This window comes from Protopterus annectens, chromosome 4.part1 (assembly GCF_019279795.1).
Source record: "Protopterus annectens isolate FY-2018-M chromosome 4.part1, PAN1.0, whole genome shotgun sequence".
NCBI classification, from domain to species: domain Eukaryota; kingdom Metazoa; phylum Chordata; order Ceratodontiformes; family Protopteridae; genus Protopterus; species Protopterus annectens.
The window spans coordinates 752726152-752750789 of record NC_056734.1 but is presented as its reverse complement, the minus strand read 5'-3'; the positions used below and the strand labels follow the sequence as shown (position 1 = coordinate 752750789).

Below are 24638 nucleotides of genomic sequence, written 5' to 3'. Positions count from 1 at the left end.
TGAATTTTTAGACTTGAAAGAGGGACTTACATTTGGAATTGAAAGGGTGCATAGAGCACTGAGGAAACCTGCTTCTAACTCAACAAATACTCCACCTAGATCCATAGTTATAACATTTCTTTCATTTCTGGACAAGAAACTAATATTAAAATCTGCTTGGAGAAAATCACCCTTAAAATACAACCAAAGCCTAATAAGGTTTGACAATGATTATTCTTCCAGCATATTACAACAAAGGAAAAAAGTTTGGCCAGTAATAAAACTGTTGAAACAAAACAACATTAAAGCATAGCTGACCTTTCCAGCCAAGATAAAAATATTTTTTGCCAATAAGATGAGAACCTTTAATGACTTAGAAGAAGTTACTATAGTCATCAAAAGCAACAACATAATGTCTATCCCAGAAGAAATGGAATGGATGGCCCCTTACTCTTAAATGAATAAATGAAACAAATCCTTGGACTGATGCTAGAAAGAAGAAACAAAAAATTGATTGCAAGAGAGCTGTCCCAAAAAATAACTCTTACAGCGACATCTCTCAAAGTATCAACTGATATGGTACATCACTTGTCATCTGTTTTTATTTTAAAAAAGGAGGGTTTCTTAAACAACTGAGAAACAGTAATGATTTATTCAGAATGTTCAAAGAGTCCAATAATTCTTCACAAACAAAGGTAGGTCAAGATGGGTTGCTGTTTACATTATACATAAGCCAAACAAAGCAACACATAATACAAACATAGAAGTTTCTATTCCCCTACTTGAACTCAGTGAATACTTATCTTGTTCATTTTTCATTGATTTTACTTACAATAATTTAAATAATTAATTAACCAATTCAACAAGGTACCATTCATCAGAGTTCAGACTCAAATGTAACAAATTAACATCATATATAATAGCAGTAACAGTAGAGTGTTTTGAAAAAAAATACTGTCATGGAGACTAATGCCTTCTTCAGTTAAAGTATGATTTAGAAATGTCATGTATATCCTGGTCATTATTCTGTCTAAATATAGCTAATATCAATTATGGCAGGTATCACAGCTACGAGTGCTGTTTGATCAATCTTGATATGGTGTGCGTGGATGCAGCTGGTCTGGCAGCTAGTACAAATGTCATTATTATTCTGCCTAAACATAGTTAATATCAATTATGGCAGGTATCATACCTTCGAGTGCTTTTTCATTAAGCCTGACATGGTGTGTGTGGATGCAGCTGTGTCTGGCAGCTGTTGTATGTTGCCGTTTTTTCTCCGGGAAGCTGTGGGTTGCGGCTTATGATTGAGGTTTACTGATGATTGTGTATTAGGAAGAGCATTTGGTGTTTTAGCCTGGGTCCATGGGAAGGGGGTGGATAAAACTGTGATTTGGGATATTTTGGCAGAGAATAATTTGTTTATACATCTGCTGAGTGAGAGGTGGGAAGGCTGGTAGAATGTGTTATCTCTTATTGTGGTGGTTTGTTGGGAGGATTGTTTTTTACCTGTTTGCTCTCCATTCTTTTCCTGGCTGCTGCCTCACTGAAAGGAAGGGAATTTAAGCTTGAAGTTGCAGAGAAGTTAAGCTTTGCTTCAGGTGCATCGCGATTCTCTGGTATGCAGTGCACAGACACACTTAGATGCTCCCAGGTTGCTATGGTAATGGAGACAGAGTGATGATAACGGCTCTGAGGAGCCTCTGAGATGATTCTTGGCAATTAAGTTTTTGGTTTAAAAAAATATATATAATATAATAAAAGGGCTGTTTTAAACCATGTGTACACATATTGATGGTCTCTCAATACTTTGTTTAGCTCATTAAGTTGATTCTTGATTAAAAAAAAAAGCGCACTTTTAAATTTAAAATGTATTTTGGTCCACACACATTAAGGAATTACATAAGAGTGGAAACCTGAGTTATTGTGAAAAGACTAAGAGCAATTGGTCTTGTGCAGTACCCTTTACAGTGGTCTGGGAGGTGAGCTTGCTCTGACTTGTTCGGCATTTGGGGGTAGCTTATTCTAGGGGTGTTTGGGGTTGCCAGGAAGTCCTAGAGAGTCATCAGACTTCCTTTGTGGAAATATCTATGGGAATGGAAGGTGTGTTGAGTGGGTCACTGGCAGAGTGCCCACTGCATGGAACAGGCTGGTAAAATGGAACAGGACAAATATTGGTTTGGATATTTTAAGAACAGCCTGGAAACACACCACATGAACTAGTGAATGGTATACTGGCAAAACTGGATGGGTATTGTTGCCCGTGCTTGAAGTACTGATATGTGTGCATGTAAGGATGGAAATATAACAAATAAGAAACTAGGAGGGTCTCATAATTTAAAGTCTATGGACTGTATAAGCATGCTTGGAAGGAGCTAATAATAAGAATAAGCATTACAACTTGTGGTCTCTGAAATAACTAAGCAACAGCCAAAAAAACAAACAAAAACACACACAATAGTTATGTAATGTATGATTTTAATAAATCTAGACATAAAATATATAATCGTCATATAAGATAAAGCAGTCTACTGAATTTAGATATTAAAGACAGGATTTAATAACATGGGCTTTTGTATAATAACACTACTGTCTTAATTTGTCATAAATGACATACACTACATTGAACATCAAGGGGAAATATGATGATTTTCTTATATAAGTAAATATGCATAACAAGTCATGTAATTGCTTTAACTTGAATTGTAGTTTTTGTAACCTATCTTGACCATACATAATACTGAAGCGGTTACCAAGTGTTATAGAATTAGGATCTCAAGCAATGTTGAGACACCAGCTTATGGAAATCTTCCCTGAGCAGCATGTGTGAACAATCTTTTATGTGAATGCCAGTGACTGAAATTATGAATACAAAGCTGCATGGAAATACAATGCCTGGCTAAAAGGGCATCGGCCAAGATAAGATAGTGCTTATGAATAATTCCTCTCTTTATCAAGGCATAATTATTAATATAAATAAATATTTATATTGAAAATAATTCCTCTAATAATCAAATGTCAGACAACAGATGCAAACTAACTATAAGACTTTGCAGGGTTTTTTAGAATTGTCAGCTCAGCCTGCTAGTAGGATAAAGATAGAATGGAAAGGTCACAGCAGCCTGAAACAAGGGTCACACACTGACATACACTGATGTATTGTAACAGCAGGAATGGCTATTCTATTGGAAGTTGTATAAAACATGTATTAATCAGTACTTTTCTATTTCTATCAAAACATTCCTAAACTATTATGTGTAAATAATGCAAATAATGTAAAATACATGATTTGTAAAATGTACATATATGCCATTAACATCGAAGAATCAGGAAATGTATATTGTTCTATTTCACACATTATCTATAGAATGAATGACAGGGGCAGATGTTGTGCCTTGCAAATACATGCTGTAAAGCTACAGATTTTATATGAAGTTTTTATTAAGCTTTTGTATTGTACTACTTTGTAAGTTACAAACTTTCATTAATTCTGAATTATTCAACAGTAGCAATAATGTAAACTGCAGCTATAACAATAATAAATACTCTTTAGAAATGTTATGATAAGACAGTTAAGCAGGAAGAGCATATGATGACAGAGCAAGCTGAAACAAGAAATGATTACTCTGTACTTGTATACCAAAAAAGGAAAACTTGTATAGCAATTCTACAGAAATAGTCTGCTATGTCTGCTATAACAGCACTTTTAAAATAACTTGTAATAGTTGCATGACCAAATTAGGACACAATGTATATCTAAAGAGGCAGGACTGACTGCATTTGTTAAGAACTGTGTAAAAGTCCTGTACTCACTTATGTATTTGTCAGTCAGTCAGATACATAGTCAGTCAGTCAGTAAACCAAGTCAGATACATGATTTGACAGTCTGTTAATCAGCCAAATTAGCTAATCAAGGAATAATAAAAACTGTACTGACCCTGGGATGCCTTGCTTTGCTAATCATTTATTATTTTTGTTCTTCTAACTGCCTGTATTTTTTTTTCATAGGTGCAGTGCTTGTAGATACATTTACAGTTTGGTGCCAAAACCTGGGAGGAAGCAAAGCAGAAAGTGTAGAGGTTGGAAAGTTAAAGCAAAGTTGAAATATTGCAGAAAGGTCTTGGCTTTTAAAAGTCAGCGGGTGAAGGAAGAACCAGAAACCTCAAGGTTGGATCAGTTTTCCTCCATGGAGTGAAGGGAAAACAAGAATCCTCAAAGTCTGATCAGTTCTCCTCCGTGGAGTCTCATCTGCAGGAAAAGTAAGTGGAATTAAAAGCTGCAACTAATTTTCCTAGAGGGATTTCCACACTGCCAAAATAGGGTGAGACTTTAGTCTTTCTGTTATTTGTAGAATGCACTAAAGCTTTGTTCTCCTATAGTTACATGTGTAATCTGTAATTTATGAGGCATGCAGTTAAAGGAATTTGCATGGTAATAAGATTTTTAAATGTGGTAGGGTTAAGGCATCATAGATGTTATTGCAACCAGAAACTGTTAGATCTGAGAAACTGAATTTTAAAAGTAACAGTATTAGAGATTTAAACCAGGATTTTATACCAGAAAAGGTACATGCAACCAGATCTAGAAACAGATATTTATTAAGATTTACTAAACCATATACAAAAAATCAAAATAAATTTGAAAGTGTTACTGAGGAAATGTCTCAGGAAAATCTGTCAGTTTTGTTTCATTTTCTGAAGGAAGAGAGAGGTCAGATTCTAAAAATACCTCAGAGAAAGCTAAGGCATCAAGGTGAATTTTATCTCCTAATTTTCCCAGATTTGAAGATGTTATAAACCAAGCAAATAGTGCAGGTGGTAATAATTCACAGAGAGGAGATCCACAATGTTTATTAAATATTATTCATGAATGGGTCAGTCAAAAGCAACAAATGTTAAGGGGAAAAAGAGATGTCCTATTTTTAAACTGCCTTCTTTGATTTATTAGTTTACAGAGTAGGAAAAACCAAATCAAAATAAAAGAGATTTTGTTAAGAAAGCATTCATTTCAGCTCTCTTACAACAGTTTTTGTGTACATTAGAACATAGGACTATAGAAGTTTTGTAAAAAACAAATATGTTCCCACTTACAGGAAAGTGTAAAAGGATCAAACAGACAAGTAAAAGAGACAGCAGATGAACCAACAGCTGTACAAAGAAAAATAACACTAATGCCACATGCTCAAATTTGGGTGATAAACCACTTCGATACATATTTAATAGACACAGAAACTGCAGTTAACATTACTACAGGAACATTTCCAGGAACAAAAACTATAAACTTGCAAGGGTTGGGAGGAAAATCTCTCAAGCTCAAGTAAGTCTCCCTGTAAAAACAAAGATAGGGGAAGACAACTTCCAGCATGCATGCGTTACCAGGTTCTCATCTACAAAACATCATTGGAAATGATATCTTAAAACAAAGAGGTTAAAGTACAAATTTATGTCACAGAGAATTGATTAAGGGACCATTAAATGAAGTATTAGTCATCTCTGAATCATTATGCAAATACAGTGTCAAAGACCCAGGACAGTATGATTTAGTTAAGTTATTAAAATCACCAAAGCAAGAGTTGTCTCAGCTAATTTATTGCTATCAGGATATTTTTGCCAAATATAGGAATGATTGTGGACAAGTCCCTGACTTTATTCTTAAAGTAAGAGACAGTCCCAAGAAACCTATAACACAATATTCAGTAAAGAAAGAGGCAGAAGAGGCAATACTAAATACTGCAAAAGCTTTAGAAGCTCAAGGGGTAGTGAGAAAAGTTAATTCACCAGCTAACAGTCCATACTGGCCTGTACAAAAGCAGATGGAAGTTATCATATTACTGTTGATTACAGAAAATATAATAAGGTGATACCTCATTCTTTGCCAATAGTAGGAAGCATGCCTGATCTTATTGCTCAGATTCAGGAAAAAATAAAAATTTTCTCCACATTAGATGTGAGTAATGGTTTCTGAAGTATTACTCTAGATAAAGACTCACAATGGAAATTTGCTTTTACTGTAGAAGGCCAACAATATACTTGGACAAGAATGCCTCAGGGCTTTCATAATGCTCCAACAGTTTTTCATCAGGTAATGTAGGAAATACTAAAACCATTAGAATGTAGACCTTCTGTTATTCAATATGTGGATGACATACTTGTAGGAACAGAAACTGAAAAGCAGCACTTAAATGCATTAACAGAAATTTTCCAAGCAATAAGACAATCAGGATTAAAACGGAACCCTAAAAAGAGTCAGTTTATGAAAGATTCTGTTACTTTCTTGGGTGTCACGATATCAGCAGGACAAAGAAGCATTAGTGAAGACAAAAAGCAACTCATCAGACAGTTACCAATTCCAGTTACTGCCACAGGGTTAAGGCAAGCCCCAGGAATCTTTGGATTCTCAAGGGAATGGATACCAAATTATGCAGAAAAAGCAAAACCCTTGACTAATATGCTTAAAGGAAACAAAGAGGGAGATGAACTTCTGAATTGGAATGATGAGTCACTAGCAGCTTTCTCTCAAGGTCAAGGAAGGACTCATTTCTGCACCTACTTTGGGTGTCCCAGAAAGAGATAAAAAGTTCATCATACAGTTTGGACACAATGGTCTAACTAAGATGGCCATAGTATTGCAAAAAAGAGATTCTCAGTATCAGGTTCTGGGTTATTATTCCCGAGCTATGAGCCCAGTATAGAAAGGAATGAGAGAATGTGAAAAGCAAGCCATCATAGCAGAATGATGTACTGAGGTGACATGACATATGATTCAGGGCTCTCTAGTTGTGCTACAGACCAAACATACTCCAGTTAAATACATGTTAGAAGGAAATCCAAAGGGCATTAATAATGTATGACTTGGTAGAATCACTGCAAGTCTTGCAAGTCAGGAAGGAGAAATCAGAGTAGAAATCCCTCAAATTAAGTTTTTATCAAAACTGTTTAATTACCAAGGGGAATCTCATGAATGTCCTGACTTGGAAAATGGAGAGAAACACTATTGAAGGAGCACCAGAATTGTACATAGATGATCCAGATTCTGGAGCTCTGAAATAGGGTGTTTTGTGACAGAATGGGTAATATACAATGCAGAGACCAAAGAACACAAGAAGGGTAGTCTCCCAGGAGGATGCTCAACACAAAGAGATGAACTAGAAACAGTTAAACAAGCCTTGTTATCACCCAGACCTGTAAACATTTATACAGACAGTGAATATTTAGGCTGAGTCTTAAAATCATCTCTTCCCATTTGGGCAAGGATAGGTTTGATTACAGCTGATGGTGAACCAATCAGTCATCAGGAAGTGTTGACAGAAATGTGGAGTTTGGTAAAAGATAACAATCCTTCTACAGTGAGTATAAATAATGTCAAAGCTCACACCAACAATGAGGTACACAGTCAGGCTAATAAAATAGTAGATTAGCTAGCAAAAGAAGGGGCCCTTAACTCCAAAGAAACATAACCAATACAAAATGTTCCTCAATACTGGGCATGGGAAACACATGACATGGAAGAAAAACAAATAAGGGAAAAGGTACAAAATATTTTGAATAAGTGCCAAATACAAATGGACTTACCTCTAAAGCCTTTACCTTTACATTGTACAGCTTACTTTTGTAGAGATCAGTGTATAGAGTATGAACATAGAGTGGAAAGTGAGGTAGGTAAAATTACCCAAATCCAGTGTGATGGGATCATCATAACACCTACTGCATGTAAATTAACAATGACAGGAACAAATGAAATGAAGCCGTTATGGAGTCCTGAATTTGAACAAGGTGCTCATATGACCTTAAATGCAAAAACAAACAAAGGTAATCAGCAATTAGGAAGCTTAGTAAAAATTCTAAGAGAACAGCCAGACATCATTAAGAAAGGGAAAATAGAAGAATTTGAAATAATACAAGGAAGTGAATAGAAATGGGTTAGATTTCCAGAACCTTGGTTGGTACCAGGAGAATTCACAAAGGTCCTTTACATAGGGTACAAACAACTGAGCCTGAAAAAGGAAAAATGTTGTTAACTTATTATCATAATTTCCTAGGTCATACAGGAAGGGAAAGATTACAACAAATTGTTAGTTCTAGATTTAAATGGGAAGGAATGACAACAGACATCCAAAATCAGGTAGATAGATGTGTCACATGTGCCATGCGCAATGTGGGAAAATGAAATAGGAAAAAACAATATAGGCTCCCAAAAGCTTGGGACCCTGGGAAAGGGTACAAATGGATTTTGTAGGACAGCACCAGAAAAATATACTGGATGGGTGGAAGCTAATCCAACAAAAAAGGAAGATGCAAACTCAATAGTTAGAATAATAAGTGAAAGGATCATTCCGACATGGAGAGCGCCCCAAGAAATACATAGTGATCAAGGGACTCACTTTACTGGAAGAGTGACAAAATAAATGTGTAAAACTTGGGGAACCAAGCAAAGGTTACAATCCTCAGAGTTCTGGAAAAGTCAAAAGAGCTAATAGAACTCTGAAGGAAGGATTAAAAGAAAATGATTTCTGAGTATGGGATTCATTGGGTAAAACATTTACCCAACATTTTGATTAAGATGCGAAATTCTCCTCAGGGATGTGGGTTAACTCCACATGAACTAATGACAGGTCAACCTATGAATTTACAAGCAGGAGAAATCCCTTATGGGATATCATTAGAAGAAACAAATTTGTGGGACCAGCTCCAAGACCAAATCAGTTGGGTAAAAGGGAGAGTCTGGGAAGCTGGACAATCCCATAATCTAGGACTGTGTAAACAAAATGAGATTTGGGAATTGAGGGAGGTACAATTGGAACAAGGAAATCTTGTAATGGTCTGTCAGTCTGGAAGCACAAGTAAATGGGATTCAAAATGGATAGGACCCTACATTTACCAAAGTGGCTGTACAAATCCAGCCATATAAAAATCAGCCACCAAAAAATGGTTAGATTCATAAAGGTCATGTTAAAAGATGAAAATGGAGGGGAGAAAACTGAATAACTTACAAATGTAATAACTGATATAAAGGGACATAATATCAGATACAACTAATAAGAACACAATTCTTTTCTCTTCCAGCAAATATCAAACCATAAAAATCCTGATATTAATCGTGATCCTGATGAATTTTTACTTCTCAATACAAGGAAAGGTGGACTTTAATACCGTTACCAAATCACTGCAAATGTACTCAGAAACTTTGAATGCTAAACAGTGCTGGATATGTGCTGAGATACCACAAGATGCAAATGGTAGGAATTCCATATGAACTATTCCATCTACCCTTTTGGAAATGTTGAATCTCACAAACCGAGGCTGTGTTCCAAAGAATAACTAAATCCCAAGGAAACACCCTTTCTTGAGGCTTGTTCATACAACTGTAACTGCTAATGTTTGTTTACAAGGAGAAAAAACAAGTAATCACCCATTTATTGAGAGAAGTTCTTGTAGTATTATTTATGCTACCCAAAATGCCAGTGAACAATGTTTTCAGCATTTTAGTAATGAAACTTGCTGGACATTTAAAAAAGCTAAAATTACACATTGAGTTACAACATGGATGGTTCCAATTCGAACAGGCATATATTACATCTGTGGTAATAAAGCCTACAAATGACTTTCTGAGAACTGGACTGGATTGTGTCATTTGGGACATGAAATTCCATCCATTAGACATATTATAGTGCCTAAGTCTAATATTAGAAATGTTAGATTAAAATGACATATTGACATAGGAAAAAAGGGTCTATATTATATCCTCAAACGTTTAAAAAAGTGAACGCTAATTGATCGACCTTATTTTTGCAAAACTGCAAAATATCGAAGCAGCAGAAACTCAAATTTTTTCCTAGGGAAATAATTTGGTTGTCCGTTTCTGTTGCTTCAGTATTTTCAGTGTTATGGTGGAAAGTTACTGGTCAGATTCAGGTAAGTGTGCGATTGTGTCGATGTGAGTGTTAGGGTGATTTAGGTGAGTTAGGGTTAGGGCTCGGGTTAGGTGTGTGTGCGAATGAGTGGACATGAGGGTTAGGGCGGATTTAAGTGAGTTAGAGTTAGGGAGCGAGTGAGGTGAGTGTGCGATAGTGACGGACCTTAGGGTTAGGGTTTGGGTTAAGGTAAGTGTGTAGTTAGTGGTGTGTGCATAGTTTAGTGTAGGGTTAGGTATCAGATTTTAGGTGTATGTGTGTGGATTTCTGTTTGTTTGGTGTGCTTGCGTTGTGTGTATGTGTTTTGGATCAGCGATTTTTTTCCCTGGGAAAAAAATCGCTGATCTGACAGTTCGAGATTTTAAGCTTTCGCTTAAATTAGGCCGATCAATCAGCGATCGCTTTTTTAAGCGTTCGATGATATAATATAGACCCGGAAGAAATGGATGTATGAAATGATGTCCTTGCATGAGTATCAATCTTTCCATTCTATGGAGAAGTAAAAGCTATTTGGAAAATTAAAAAACTGGCAGGTCTATTAGAGGAATTAAAAATTACCATAGAAATGACTGCCATGAGAAATGTGGTCCTACAGAGCCAAATGGCATTAAAGTTTGTGCATTGTTAGGAGAGGAATATTGTATTTATATTCCTGATAATGAATCTGAAATCAGGAGTCACCTCAAAATAATTGAGGAAATTGCTCAAAAAGCACAAATAGAAAAAGAAACATGGTTCTCTTGGCTGAGTGGTTTTATCAGTAGCTGGGGAGGAAAAATAATGCAGCTTATACTGGTTATATTTGGCATTTTAGGATATATAAGCCTAGTAATTGTTGCCATCAAGTGTGGAATTGAATGTGTAAAATGACAAGCAGTACAGGTTTTAACAGTGGACCAAGTGAATCAGGTCCAAAACATCGTATGGTTTATGAAGTACTCTGAACCAATGAAGCTTGATAATATTCACTGAATAAAATCAACAAACATGAATTCTCATGTCTGTTCAGGGGGAACTCTGTTATGGTATTAGGATCTCAAGCAATATTGAGACACCAGCTTACGGAAATCTTCCCTGAGCAGCATGTGTGAACAATCTTTTATGTGAATGCCAGTGACTGAAAGCATGAATACAAAGCTGCATGGAAATACAATGCCTGGCTAAAAGGGCATCAGCCAAGATAAGATAGTGCTTATGAATAATTCCTCTCTTTATCAAGGGATAATTATTAATATAAATAAATATTTATATTGACAATAATTCCTCTAATAATCAAATGTCAGACAACAGATGCAAACTAACTATAAGACTTTGCAGGGTTTTTTTAGAATTGTCAGCTCAGCCTGCTAGTAGGATAAAGATAGAATGGAAAGGTCACAGCAGTCTGATCACACACTGATACACACTGATGTACTGCAACAGCAGGAATGGCTATTCTATTGGAAGTTGTATAAAACATGTATTAATCAGTACTTTTCTATTTCTATCAAAACATTCCTAAACTATTATGTGTAAAGAATGCAAATAATGTAAAATACATGATTTGTAAAATGTACATATATGCCATTAACATCAAAGAATCAGGAAATGTATATTGTTCTATTTCACACATTATCTATAGAATGAATGACAGGGGCAGATGTTATGACTTGCAAATACATGCTGCAAACCTGCAGATTTTATATGAAGTTTTTATTAAGCTTTTGTATTGTACTACTTTGTAAGTTGCAAACTTTCATTAATTCTGAATTATTCAACAGTAGCAATAATGTAAACTGCAGCTGTAATAATAATAAATACTCTTTAGAAATGTTATGATAAGACAATTAAGCAGGAAGAGCATATGATGACAGAGCAAGCTGAAACAAGAAATGATTACTCTGTACTTGTATACCAAAAAAGGAAAACTTGTTGTATAGCAATTCTACAAAAATAGTCTGCTATGTCTGCTATAACAGCCCTTTTAAAATAACTTGTAATAGTTGCATGACCAACTTAGGACACAATGTATATCTAAAGAGGAAGAACTGACTGCATTTGTCAAGAACTGTATAAAAGTCCTGTATTCACTAATGTATTTGTCAGTCAGTCAGATACATAGTCAGTCAGTCAGTCAGATACATAGTCAGTAAGTCAGTCAGTCAGTAAACCAAGTCAGATACATGATTTGTCAGTCTGTTAATCAGCCAAATTAGCTAGTCAAGGAATAATAAAAACTGTACTGACCCTGGGATGCCTTCCTTTGCTGATCATTTATTATTCTTGTTATTCTAACTGCCTGTATTTTTTCCATATAGGTGCAGTGTTTGTAGATATGTTTACACCAAGGTAGCTAATGTTTTATACATGACATCAAACTGACAACGTTGTTCAAGAGAAACAATAGAAGCCTGAACTTAAAATGTCACAGAATGTAACAATCATATTCTGAACAAATATTATTAAATTGACAATAGACAGTTTAATAACATGGGCTTGTGTATAATAACACTACTGCTTTAACTTGTCATAAATGACATACACTATATTGAACATCAAGAGGAAGCATGATGATTTTCTCATATAAGTAAATGTGCATAACAAGTCATATAATTGCTTTAACTTGAATTGTGGTTTTCTAACCCATCTTGACCATACATAATACTTATGCTGTTACCAATGTAACTAATGTTTTATACATGACATATAACTGATAAAGTTGTTCAACGGAAACAGTAGAAGCCCGAGCTAGGAATGTCACAGAATGTAACAACATTCTGAACAAATAGTATTAAATTGACAATAATCACTCAGTATAACCTTTGCTGATTATGTTGCCATTTAAATCTAAAAACTTTCAGTATATGCCATAAAATGGCAATTTATAAATATGGAAAGGGAACTTGTAATCATTAATCACAATGAGTGAATTTGTTGTTTTTAACCTATAATTTTACTAATTTTTTAATAAGAAATGACAGATATGAAAATCTTTATGTGTAGGAAATTGGGGGATACACTGATAATTAAAATGCACTAACTTTCATCAATGTTCACATAAAACAAATATGATGCTTTAAGTAAGTTAAAAACAAACAAAGTGATTACTTAAATGCTGGCAAACAATGAAATATAACTTCTGATATATCCAGTAAAATACATTGTATTATAAACATTAGGTATAAATATTATTACCATCTATTTATATTAAGTAATATGTTTTGAAATACTTCATCGATAAGGGTGAATATGTTAACTGTGTTCTACAATCTTTTATTGAGGTTTTATATATGATACATCCTACTTTACTATTATTGAATTGCTTGTCATCTATCTTTCATGTAAATATTAATTGCTTATACAATACGTATACATTTATATTGTATTAGAATTCTGTCTAATCTACAATAGTACTATATCTGTTCACAATAATATAACTATTGCTTATTTCTATTACAAATATTCTCCATAAGATAATTCAATTTATGGAGCTCAGATGTTCTGGATTGTCAATCTATGAGTGATACTCTGACAGACTTAGGTTTATACATCAGATTAGGAATGATTTTCATTCCATGGCTAGTGTGGATCTTAGTTTTGTTAACATTTATTAATTTAAATTTGTTATTTCACAAAAACATTTTAGTATGCCTGACCAAAACATTACTTTATTGGTAAACATTCAAAGTATAAAGCTGATAATTTCCTTTAAAAGCTCAAACATATACTTTATAGTTATCAGAGGAAAATGTTTAATGGTCACAAGAAAACAAAATATACATAGTCTAAATAACCTAAGATGGATTTAACTTTATTATCTTTAAATACCAATGGCATAAACAATCATCGCAAGAGATCAAATCTACTGAAATATTTAAAACTGAACAAAGCACAAATTGTCTTCCTTTAAGAAACTCATTTCAAAACAAATGACAATTACAAATGGAATCCTAAGGAATATATTATATTGGCACAATCCACTTATAAGACAAAGACAAAAAGGGTAACAACTTTATGGAAAACAAATGTGATTAACCCAGAAATCATTTATTAAGTATGAAGATAAAGAAGGCCTTACGGCATTAGTAATAGTTAAATATAATAAGAAAATATGGACCCTAGCCAATTTATACTGGTTCCCAGGCATTGGAAGAGGAACTGTTAAAAAACACTTGGATTTAATTTTCAATAATTATAAAGGCAACTTAATATTAGGAGGAGATTTTAACTGTATATTTGATATTTCTGAAACTACAAATAAAAGACCACTGCGTAAATCTGCTGTATCAAAAGCTTTAAACAAGTGGTAGAATAATTTCATCTTGTAGATACTTTCATATTTAAAGAAGATAAATCTTTGTTGTTTTCCCATCAAGATCACAGATTTGGTACCCAAACTAGAATAGATAAAATATTTGCTGCCCATGACTTACACTCTAAAATCATTAATTTCTCAATTACTCCCTGCCCCTTTTCAGACCACAATTCATTGATACTAAAACTTCAAAATGGGTACAAACCATTAATCTTTAACTCAAGAATTCCAGCATATATAACTAAAATTAAAGAGTTTAAACCTTGGTTATTATCTGAATTACAGTTCTTCTTAGATATTAATTACACCACAGAGATAAATAAAATAATGACATGGAACTCATTAAAAGCTTACATATACAGTAAAACCCTAACTTGGTATAAAATAATCAGAGAATGGGATTCTGAATTATTAGATCTACAATCCAAAATTTTGTCAGTAAAAGCTGAAAAAAATCAAAATCATTTGGAGATGAAAAAGAAAGTATAAGTATTAAACAATAAATACAACACAATTCTAACACATAAAACTAGTTTAGCTTTAGAAAAACTAAAAATTAATACCTTGGCCACTTCTCCCAAATATCTACATAATTTATCCACAAGAAACAAAATAAAATCAAAAGCTAATAATATTAAAAGCATCTTCCATGAAAAGAAAGGGAAAATGTCTCAGATATAGGTGACATTCTTGATGCCTATAGAAATCACTATATGGAACATTTCCAAAAATAAAATATACATATTGAGCAATTAAATCTAGATGAAAAATGTTCTAATATAAAAAAACAGAAAATTTAAAACTAGATCTGCAAGCACCCATATCCTACAAAGAAATTACAGATACAATAAAAAAGGGTAAAAATAATAAAGCTCCAGGTATAGATGGCATAATTATGGAAATATATAAACTCTTTCCTTCAAAGATACTATCCTTCTTCCATAAATCTCTATTAGACATTCAGTCACAAGCTTTAATACCACCCTCTTGGAGATATTCCTTAATCACACCAATCCTAAAGGAAAAGAAATCCCCAAACCTCTGTACCTAATATGAATAAATTAATTTGATTTACAATAAAAATTTCAGATAACAGATAAAAACAATTTGCCATGGCACATATGCATTAGTATGCAATATAGTATAACTAAACCCTACTAAAACTCATATGATTAATTATTACATTGACTCATTTAGGAAAATTATTAATGCAAATATAGATTTAAAAATCTGGTTTGATCTTTTTACACCATTTATAGTCACAAAGAATTTTCCACATAAAATATATAGAGAAATTATTAATTCCTGGGAACAGAAAGGATTTGTTTGTTGGCTCCAATGTATCAAATAACTAAAAGGTTTAGATATGCAAGTAATAAAAACAGCATACAAAATTCCACAATAGGACTGGCTAACTTTATAGAGTATTCTGTCATATTTGCAAGATTTAAGTAGAATAATTAACAATTCTTCATTTAAAGAAATACCTACATTTACGAAATACATACATGAAATCATATATAATTACTTTGACATGGGAAACAGTATTTCAGAATTTTACAAAATATTGATAAACTATAAAACAACACCCAAAACCTCGTACTGGAAATATATAACAAAAGAACACTCAATACGGTTAACTGAAGATATTAAAAAAGATATCTTATTATCGATAAAATATACATCCTTTACACAATACTGGAAAGTATTTAATTGGAAATGTTTGCACAGAGCTTTCTTAACCCCAGACAGAATCAGTAAAATTAGTTCTTCCATAAAAGGAATATGTTGGAGATGTGAGCAAGTACGCAATGCAGATTAGAACCACATTTTCTTTGATTGTGTTAAAATTAAGCCATTTTGGAATGGTATTAATAACTTTCTACAAGCTTTATTTAATGAATCATTTTATTTAATTAAAGATCTTATATTATTAAATGTGAATGAAGGTCCTCATCTGAATAGGTCAAACGTGTATCTAGTATGGACTATACTTGCAATTTCAAGGAAGTGTATAACAAGAAGATGAAATACAAACACAATATAAACTTTGGAAGACTACTACAGCCTACTGAAGACCACAGCATTATTGGAAATTAAAATTTAAGAAGTAAGAATTTATCCAAAGCCATTTATCAAAAACCCTTGGGAAAAAGTCTTATCTTTGATTGACACTGTACAATAATTGATCAGACACTCTGATAATGGATTGAACATACTTATAAAGTAATTGTATACATTAAGATCTGTTATAGTGTCAGGCTAATATAAGTAGTGTACATAGTTATTTAAGATGTTATGTATAAATACTATGGAATTCATTCAAATGTATTTGAAAAATAAAAAATATTTCTGAGAAAAAGACATCTTAAGCAGCAGCAATGCTACTTTTGTTGGTTAATCCAGCTTCTTTAAATTGCATTAGCTAAAGTGTGCAACATCTGCAGACCCTGACAATGGACCCCTGCCCTGCCTTTCATCATTACCATTGCTTATGCAACATCACAAACAGTTCCTGTATAGGTAAGCAAGGCGCTCTTGTTTCAGTGATGTAAACTAAGATGTGATATACATTTTTACTCATGGTTTTTTTTTTTGAAAATAGATTTTCCTTTAAGGGAAAGTTAAACTTATTTTATCTTGAAGGAAAAAACACGGGAAAAAATGGTTTTTTTTAAACCCCAAAAAAAACAAAATTCCTTAAAAAAAATAAAAAATGGGAAAATTACAAAAAAAGTAATATAAAAATATATAAAAAAAAAAGAAAATAAAATCAAAAATTGCTTTTAAAAAAATTCAAATTTTTTTTTTTTTCCTTTTTTTTTTTTTTTTTTTTTTAAAAAAAAAAAAAAAATAAAAAAAAAATTTTAAAAAAAATGAACCAACTTAAAATTCACAAATGAAAATAAATTTTTAAAAAATTTTAAATTGAAAAAATTTAATAAAGGGGCTTGTTTAAAACAAAAGAAAATGACAACAAAGAACAAAAGGGGAAATAATTTTTCTCATATAAGTAAATGTGCATAACAAGTCATATAATTGCTTTAACTTGAATTGTGGTTTTCTAACCCATCTTGACCATACATAATACTTATGCTGTTACCAATGTAACTAATGTTTTATACATGACATATAACTGATAAAGTTGTTCAACGGAAACAGTAGAAGCCCGAGCTAGGAATGTCACAGAATGTAACAACATTCTGAACAAATAGTATTAAATTGACAATAATCACTCAGTATAACCTTTGCTGATTATGTTGCCATTTAAATCTAAAAACTTTCAGTATATGCCATAAAATGGCAATTTATAAATATGGAAAGGGAACTTGTAATCATTAATCACAATGAGTGAATTTGTTGTTTTTAACCTATAATTTTACTAATTTTTTAATAAGAAATGACAGATATGAAAATCTTTATGTGTAGGAAATTGGGGGATACACTGATAATTAAAATGCACTAACTTTCATCAATGTTCACATAAAACAAATATGATGCTTTAAGTAAGTTAAAAACAAACAAAGTGATTACTTAAATGCTGGCAAACAATGAAATATAACTTCTGATATATCCAGTAAAATACATTGTATTATAAACATTAGGTATAAATATTATTGCCATCTATTTATATTAAGTAATATGTTTTGAAATACTTCATCAATAAGGGTGAATATGTTAACTGTGTTCTATAATCTTTTATTGAGGTTTTATATATGATACATCCTACTTTACTATTATTGAATTGCTTGTCATCTATCTTTCATGTAAATATTAATTGCTTATACAATACGTATACATTTATATTGTATTAGAATTCTGTCTAATCTACAATAGTACTATATCTGTTCACAATAATATAACTATTGCTTATTTCTATTACAAATATTCTCCATAAGATAATTCAATTTATGGAGCTCAGATGTTCTGGATTGTCAATCTATGAGTGATACTCTGACAGACTTAGGTTTATACATCAGATTAGGAATGATTTTCATTCCATGGCTAGTGTGGATCTTAGTTTTGTTAACATTTATTAATTTAAATTTGTTATTTCACAAAAACATTTTAGTATGCCTGACCAAAACATTACTTTATTGGTAAACATTCAAAGTATAAAGCTGATAATTTCCTTTAAAAGCTCAAACATATACTTTATAGTTATCAGAGGAAAATGTTTAATGGTCACAAGAAAACAAAATATACATAGTCTAAATAACCTATGATGGATTTAACTTTATTATCTTTAAATACCAATGGCATAAACAATCATCGCAAGAGATCAAATCTACTGAAATATTTAAAACTGAACAAAGCACAAATTGTCTTCCTTTAAGAAACTCATTTCAAAACAAATGACAATTACAAATGGAATCCTAAGGAATATATTATATTGGCACAATCCACTTATAAGACAAAGACAAAAGGGTAACAACTTTATGGAAAACAAATGTGATTAACCCAGAAATCATTTATTAAGTATGAAGATAAAGAAGGCCTTATGGCATTAGTAATAGTTAAATATAATAAGAAAATATGGACCCTAGCCAATTTATACTGGTTCCCAGGCATTGGAAGAGGAACTGTTAAAAAACACTTGGATTTAATTTTCAATAATTATAAAGGCAACTTAATATTAGGAGGAGATTTTAACTGTATATTTGATATTTCTGAAACTACAAATAAAAGACCACTGTGTAAATCTGCTGTATCAAAAGCTTTAAACAAGTGGGTAGAATAATTTCATCTTGTAGATACTTTCATATTTAAAGAAGATAAATCTTTGTTGTTTTCCCATCAAGATCACAGATTTGGTACCCAAACTAGAATAGATAAAATATTTGCTGCCCATGACTTACACTCTAAAATCATTAATTTCTCAATTACTCCCTGCCCCTTTTCAGACCACAATTCATTGATACTAAAACTTCAAAATGGGTACAAACCATTAATCTTTAACTCAAGAATTCCAGCATATATAACTAAAATTAAAGAGTTTAAACCTTGGTTATTATCTGAATTACAGTTCTTCTTAGATATTAATTACACCACAGAGATAAATAAAATAATGATATGGGACTCATTAAACGCTTACATATACAGTAAAACCCTAACTTGGTATAAAATAATCAGAGAATGGGATTCTGAATTATTAGATCTACAATCCAAAATGTTGTCAGTAAAAGCTGAAAAAAATCAAAATCATTTGGAGATGAAAAAGAAAGTATAAGTATTAAACAATAAATACAACAAAATTCTAACACATAAAACTAGTTTAGCTTTAGAAAAACTAAAAATTAATACCTTGGCCACTTCTCCCAAATATCTACATAATTTATCCACAAGAAACAAAATACAATCAAAAGCTAATAATATTAAAAGCATCTTCCATGAAAAGAAAGGGAAAATGTCTCAGATATAGGTGCCATTCTTGATGCCTATAGAAATCACTATATGGAACATTTCCAAAAATAAAATATACATATTGAGCAATTAAATCTAGATGAAAAATGTTCTAATATAAAAAAACAGAAAATTTAAAACTAGATCTGCAAGCACCCATATCCTACAAAGAAATTACAGATACAATAAAAAAGGGTAAAAATAATAAAGCTCCAGGTATAGATGGCATAATTATGGAAATATATAAACTCTTTCCTTCAAAGATACTATCCTTCTTCCATAAATCTCTATTAGACATTCAGTCACAAGCTTTAATACCACCCTCTTGGAGATATTCCTTAATCACACCAATCCTAAAGGAAAAGAAATCCTCAAACCTCTGTACCTAATATGAATAAATTAATTTGATTTACAATAAAAATTTCAGATAACAGATAAAAACAATTTGCCATGGCACATATGCATTAGTATGCAATATAGTATAACTAAACCCTACTAAAACTCATATGATTAATTATTACATTGACTCATTTAGGAAAATTATTAATGCAAATATAGATTTAAAAATCTGGTTTGATCTTTTTACACCATTTATAGTCACAAAGAATTTTCCACATAAAATATATAGAAACATTATTAATTCCTGGGAATAGAAAGGATTTGTTTGTTGGCTCCAATGTATCAAATAACTAAAAGGTTTAGATATGCAAGTAATAAAAACAACATACAAAATTCCACAATAGGACTGGCTAACTTTATAGAGTATTCTGTCATATTTGCAAGATTTAAGTAGAATAATTAACAATTCTTCATTTAAAGAAATACCTACATTTACGAAATACATACATGAAATCATATATAATTACTTTGACATGGGAAACAGTATTTCAGAATTTTACAAAATATTGATAAACTAAAAAACAACACCCAAAACCTCGTACTGGAAATATATAACAAAAGAACACTCAATACGGTTAACTGAAGATATTAAAAAATATATCTTATTATCGATAAAATATACATCCTTTACACAATACTGGAAAGTATTTAATTGGAAATGTTTGCACAGAGCTTTCTTAACCCCAGACAGAATCAGTAAAATTAGTTCTTCCATAAAAGGAATATGTTGGAGATGTGAGCAAGTACGCAATGCAGATTAGAACCACATTTTCTTTGATTGTGTTAAAATTAAGCCATTTTGGAATGGTATTAATAACTTTCTACAAGCTTTATTTAATGAATCATTTTATTTAACTAAAGATCTTATATTATTAAATATGAATGAAGGTCCTCATTTGAATAGGTCAAACATGTATCTAGTATGGACTATACTTGCAATTTCAAGGAAGTGTATAACAAGAAGATGAAATACAAACACAATAGCAACTTTGGAAGACTACTACAGCCTACTGAAGACCACAGCATTATTGGAAATTAAAATTTAAGAAGTAAGAATTTATCCAAAGCCATTTATCAAAAACCCTTGGGAAAAAGTCTTATCTTTGATTGACACTGTACAATAATTGATCAGACACTCTGATAATGGATTGAACATACTTATAAAGTAACTGTATACATTAAGATCTGTTATAGTGTCAGGCTAATATAAGTAGTGTACATAGTTATTTAAGATGTTATGTATAAATACTATGGAATTCATTCAAATGTATTTGAAAAATAAAAAATATTTCTGAGAAAAAGACATCTTAAGCAGCAGCAATGCTACTTTTGTTGGTTAATCCAGCTTCTTTAAATTGCATTAGCTAAAGTGTGCAACATCTGCAGACCCTGACAATGGACCCCTGCCCTGCCTTTCATCATTACCATTGCTTATGCAACATCACAAACAGTTCCTGTATAGGTAAGCAAGGCGCTCTTGTTTCAGTGATGTAAACTAAGATGTGATATACATTTTGCATAACACCTGTGTTTCATTTTTGTGTCTGATATATTTTATAGACTGTTGCCTCCTTACTAGTTGGCTACATAGTTAATGCTTATTTGATCTTGTTTATTCAGTGCTATGTTCTGGATTATTATAACAGGTCTGTGGTTAAAAAATGGCCAGTTTGGTCCATTTCAATAACTTGCTCAATGAGTATTTATAAGAAAAATCAGAATGCATTTAAAAAGAGAAAGTATCTTAAATGAAAATCTTGAAGAAAAGAAACACAGAGGAAACATCACAGAGATTGTCTCGTACCTCATGGGAATCCACAAAGTATAAATGAGTGCCACCGAGTCTAAATAAAAAAGAGAAACAAAAGAGAAACAAGATAATATAACTTGAAAGTATAAGGTAAGCAACTAAAGGGAGATACCAGGAAGCAGTCTTTCACAGAAAGTTAGTGGATAACTGAAATCTGTTTCTAAGACATGTGAATTTAAAATAATAACAGAACTCAGAAATACTTGTGACAGAGGTAGATTTTTATGATAAATGGAGAAATGTGCTTCTGATTAAGTAAGGCATTTTCAATAGTTAGGGAATACCATGGATCTAAGATCCGTATCTGCCATCAGGTTTTGTGTTTTTTTTTATTTCTAAGTCATATTTTCCCGGGTACATTTGAGTTCTCATCAGCATGTACAGAATCTGTAACAAAACAGACTGCCTGTATGATCACTTGACACTTGTCTCCTTTCCGTCATTTGCATAGTTCCCATAGGCATCATCCTCCCTCATTGAAATGCAGTGAAAATTTATAGAATAAGTACCTGTCTCACAAAGCCTTCCAGTGTACTTTGGTAGACACAGACACAGAAATTCAGAGCGCTGTACCTTGCAGACTCCACCATTCTGACATGGGTTCTCATAACAGGGACTAAAATCTGAACAAGAGATATAAACAATACACTATTAGTACTTATGTTGCACTCTAGAGGCATTTTTTAAATAAACATGTTTCCAATTCTACAATGAAACATAAATAATTATATGAAAACAAAAACTATCCAGATAGATGGAAGTAAGAAACACAAACAATAAATCCACAGCAACCAGTTTATTGATTTTAGCGCTTTCGTCCGCCTTAAGCCTCAGACTTCATCAGAAACACCATTAAAAAGCTGTAACATATACCATACGCCATATCACATGATCACAATACCACACCCCTTAATTAATAAAAAATTGAATTAAATTGAATTAATTAAAATTACCAAAATGGTAAATATATAATTTATGTTGTGTGAACATCTCCAATAATAAAGCAACATTTTATTAACATCAAATTCTAATAAAATAAGACTGATATAGCAATATATAACCTAAATAGTTAATAAACAAATAAATATATAAATAAATACATTTATGCCAATTTGATTAAACTTGTGCATTATGCCATAGTAAATAGGAATTTGCATAGCAAAACACATAACCATAAATGAATGCTTTTATACATAAATTTCATGTGCCTGGTTAAATCTCTATACAGCCCCTATTAAAACCAAAATAGACTGCTAGTCATTTTAAAAAGTTCACTTGTGTATATATATATATATATATATATATATATATATATATATATATATATATATATATACATACATATATACATAAACACACGTAAATACACATGCACATACACATGTATACACGTGCATACTAACACACATATATATGCCAATGTGTGTACTAAAATGTACACACCCTAACATAAAGATGTTAAAGATGTCCTGAGTGTGTGAAGATACTGTAAAAATGGTCACATATGAAAGTCAGATTTTAATTTCAATAGGCTGGAATAGATATGGTCTCATTAAGACCAGGGGTGGCCGTTGCATTGACCCGGAGTTGCCACACCAATTCCCTATATTCCAAAAACATATCTTTTGGCCCACCCCTCATGTCTTTGTCAACAATTTGTTCCAAACCTGAAAATCTGAAAGAGTGACCACTGCATTCAAACACGTTAAGCCAAAGCATTACTCAAATTAACTTTACATTTATCATACATGTGTTGATATATCCACTTATTGAGATCATTTTTGGTTTTGCCAATGTAAAACCTTGCACATTCCCGACAAATAGCTATGTACACTAAACATTTGGTCAAACAGTTGAACTTTTGTCTCACTTTTACTTCACCATACCCCTCAATGTGAATAGAGTCTGTTTCCATAATATGGCAACATTGTGGACAATGCCCACATTTTCTCATACTACCTCCCCTACCTCTGTATGTGTTCCTTTTTAAGATGGTTTTGATGTTACAATTTCTTTTGTACACCACCAATGGCTTATGTCCCATTTTTTCTTTATGTTTCTCATCATCCATTAATATACACCAATTATTATTGATAACCTCCTTAAAATCCTTGAACAAGGGACTAAATGTAATGATCATGGCCCAGTTAAAACCCCTTTCCACCACCTCTGGATCGTGGTTGGTAACAACACTCGTTGAATTGTGGGGGACTATGGCTTCAACATTAGTTCCTAAAAGAGGAAAAAATGCCCTTCTATTCTTTTTCTAGTAACCTCCTGTAATATAGGGTCAATGAATGAATTAGGGTACCCCCTTCTTAATAACATAGACTTCAGTGTTCCAATTTCCTCTATGAATTGCTCAAAATCACTCACCATCCTTGCCAACCTCACAGCCTGTCCCTTCACAAGTGATTTTTTCTGGTGAGGGGGGTGGCAACTGTCGAAATGTAATAAGGTGTTGGAAAAGGTGGGTTTTCTGTAGATGGTGGAACTAAAACATTTGTTGACAATATCCTTCTTGATTTCTAAATCTAAAAAATTAACTTTATCAGTAGAAGCTTCCATAGTAAAGGACAAGAAGGTTGTACTTGTGTTCAGAAAGTCAAAAAACCTATCTAAACATTCTTGTGAACCTTCCCAAAATATAAGGATGTCATCCAAAAATTGGCCATAAAATTTACAGAACTTGAATAAGTCGTTCTTAAACACTAAATTACATTCCCATTGTTAAAACAATATTGGCAAATAAGGGGGCACACGCTGACCCCATTGCCACTCCTACTTTTTGTTTGAAATATTGATTGTCAAACACAATGAAATTGTAGTTGAGAATTAAATCCATA

At 32.3% G+C, this 24638-nt stretch overlaps 1 protein-coding gene across 1 annotated transcript in view; it reads right to left on the bottom strand.

The window, feature by feature from the left end:
• Window positions 1-24638, bottom strand: part of LOC122801037 (coagulation factor IX-like) — a 255068-nt gene that overhangs the window by 160011 nt on the left and 70419 nt on the right. Inside the window, exon 4 of the mRNA XM_044070500.1 lies at window positions 22302-22415. Coding sequence (XP_043926435.1) covers window positions 22302-22415 — 114 coding nt within the window. The remainder of the gene's footprint in view (window positions 1-22301; window positions 22416-24638) is intronic.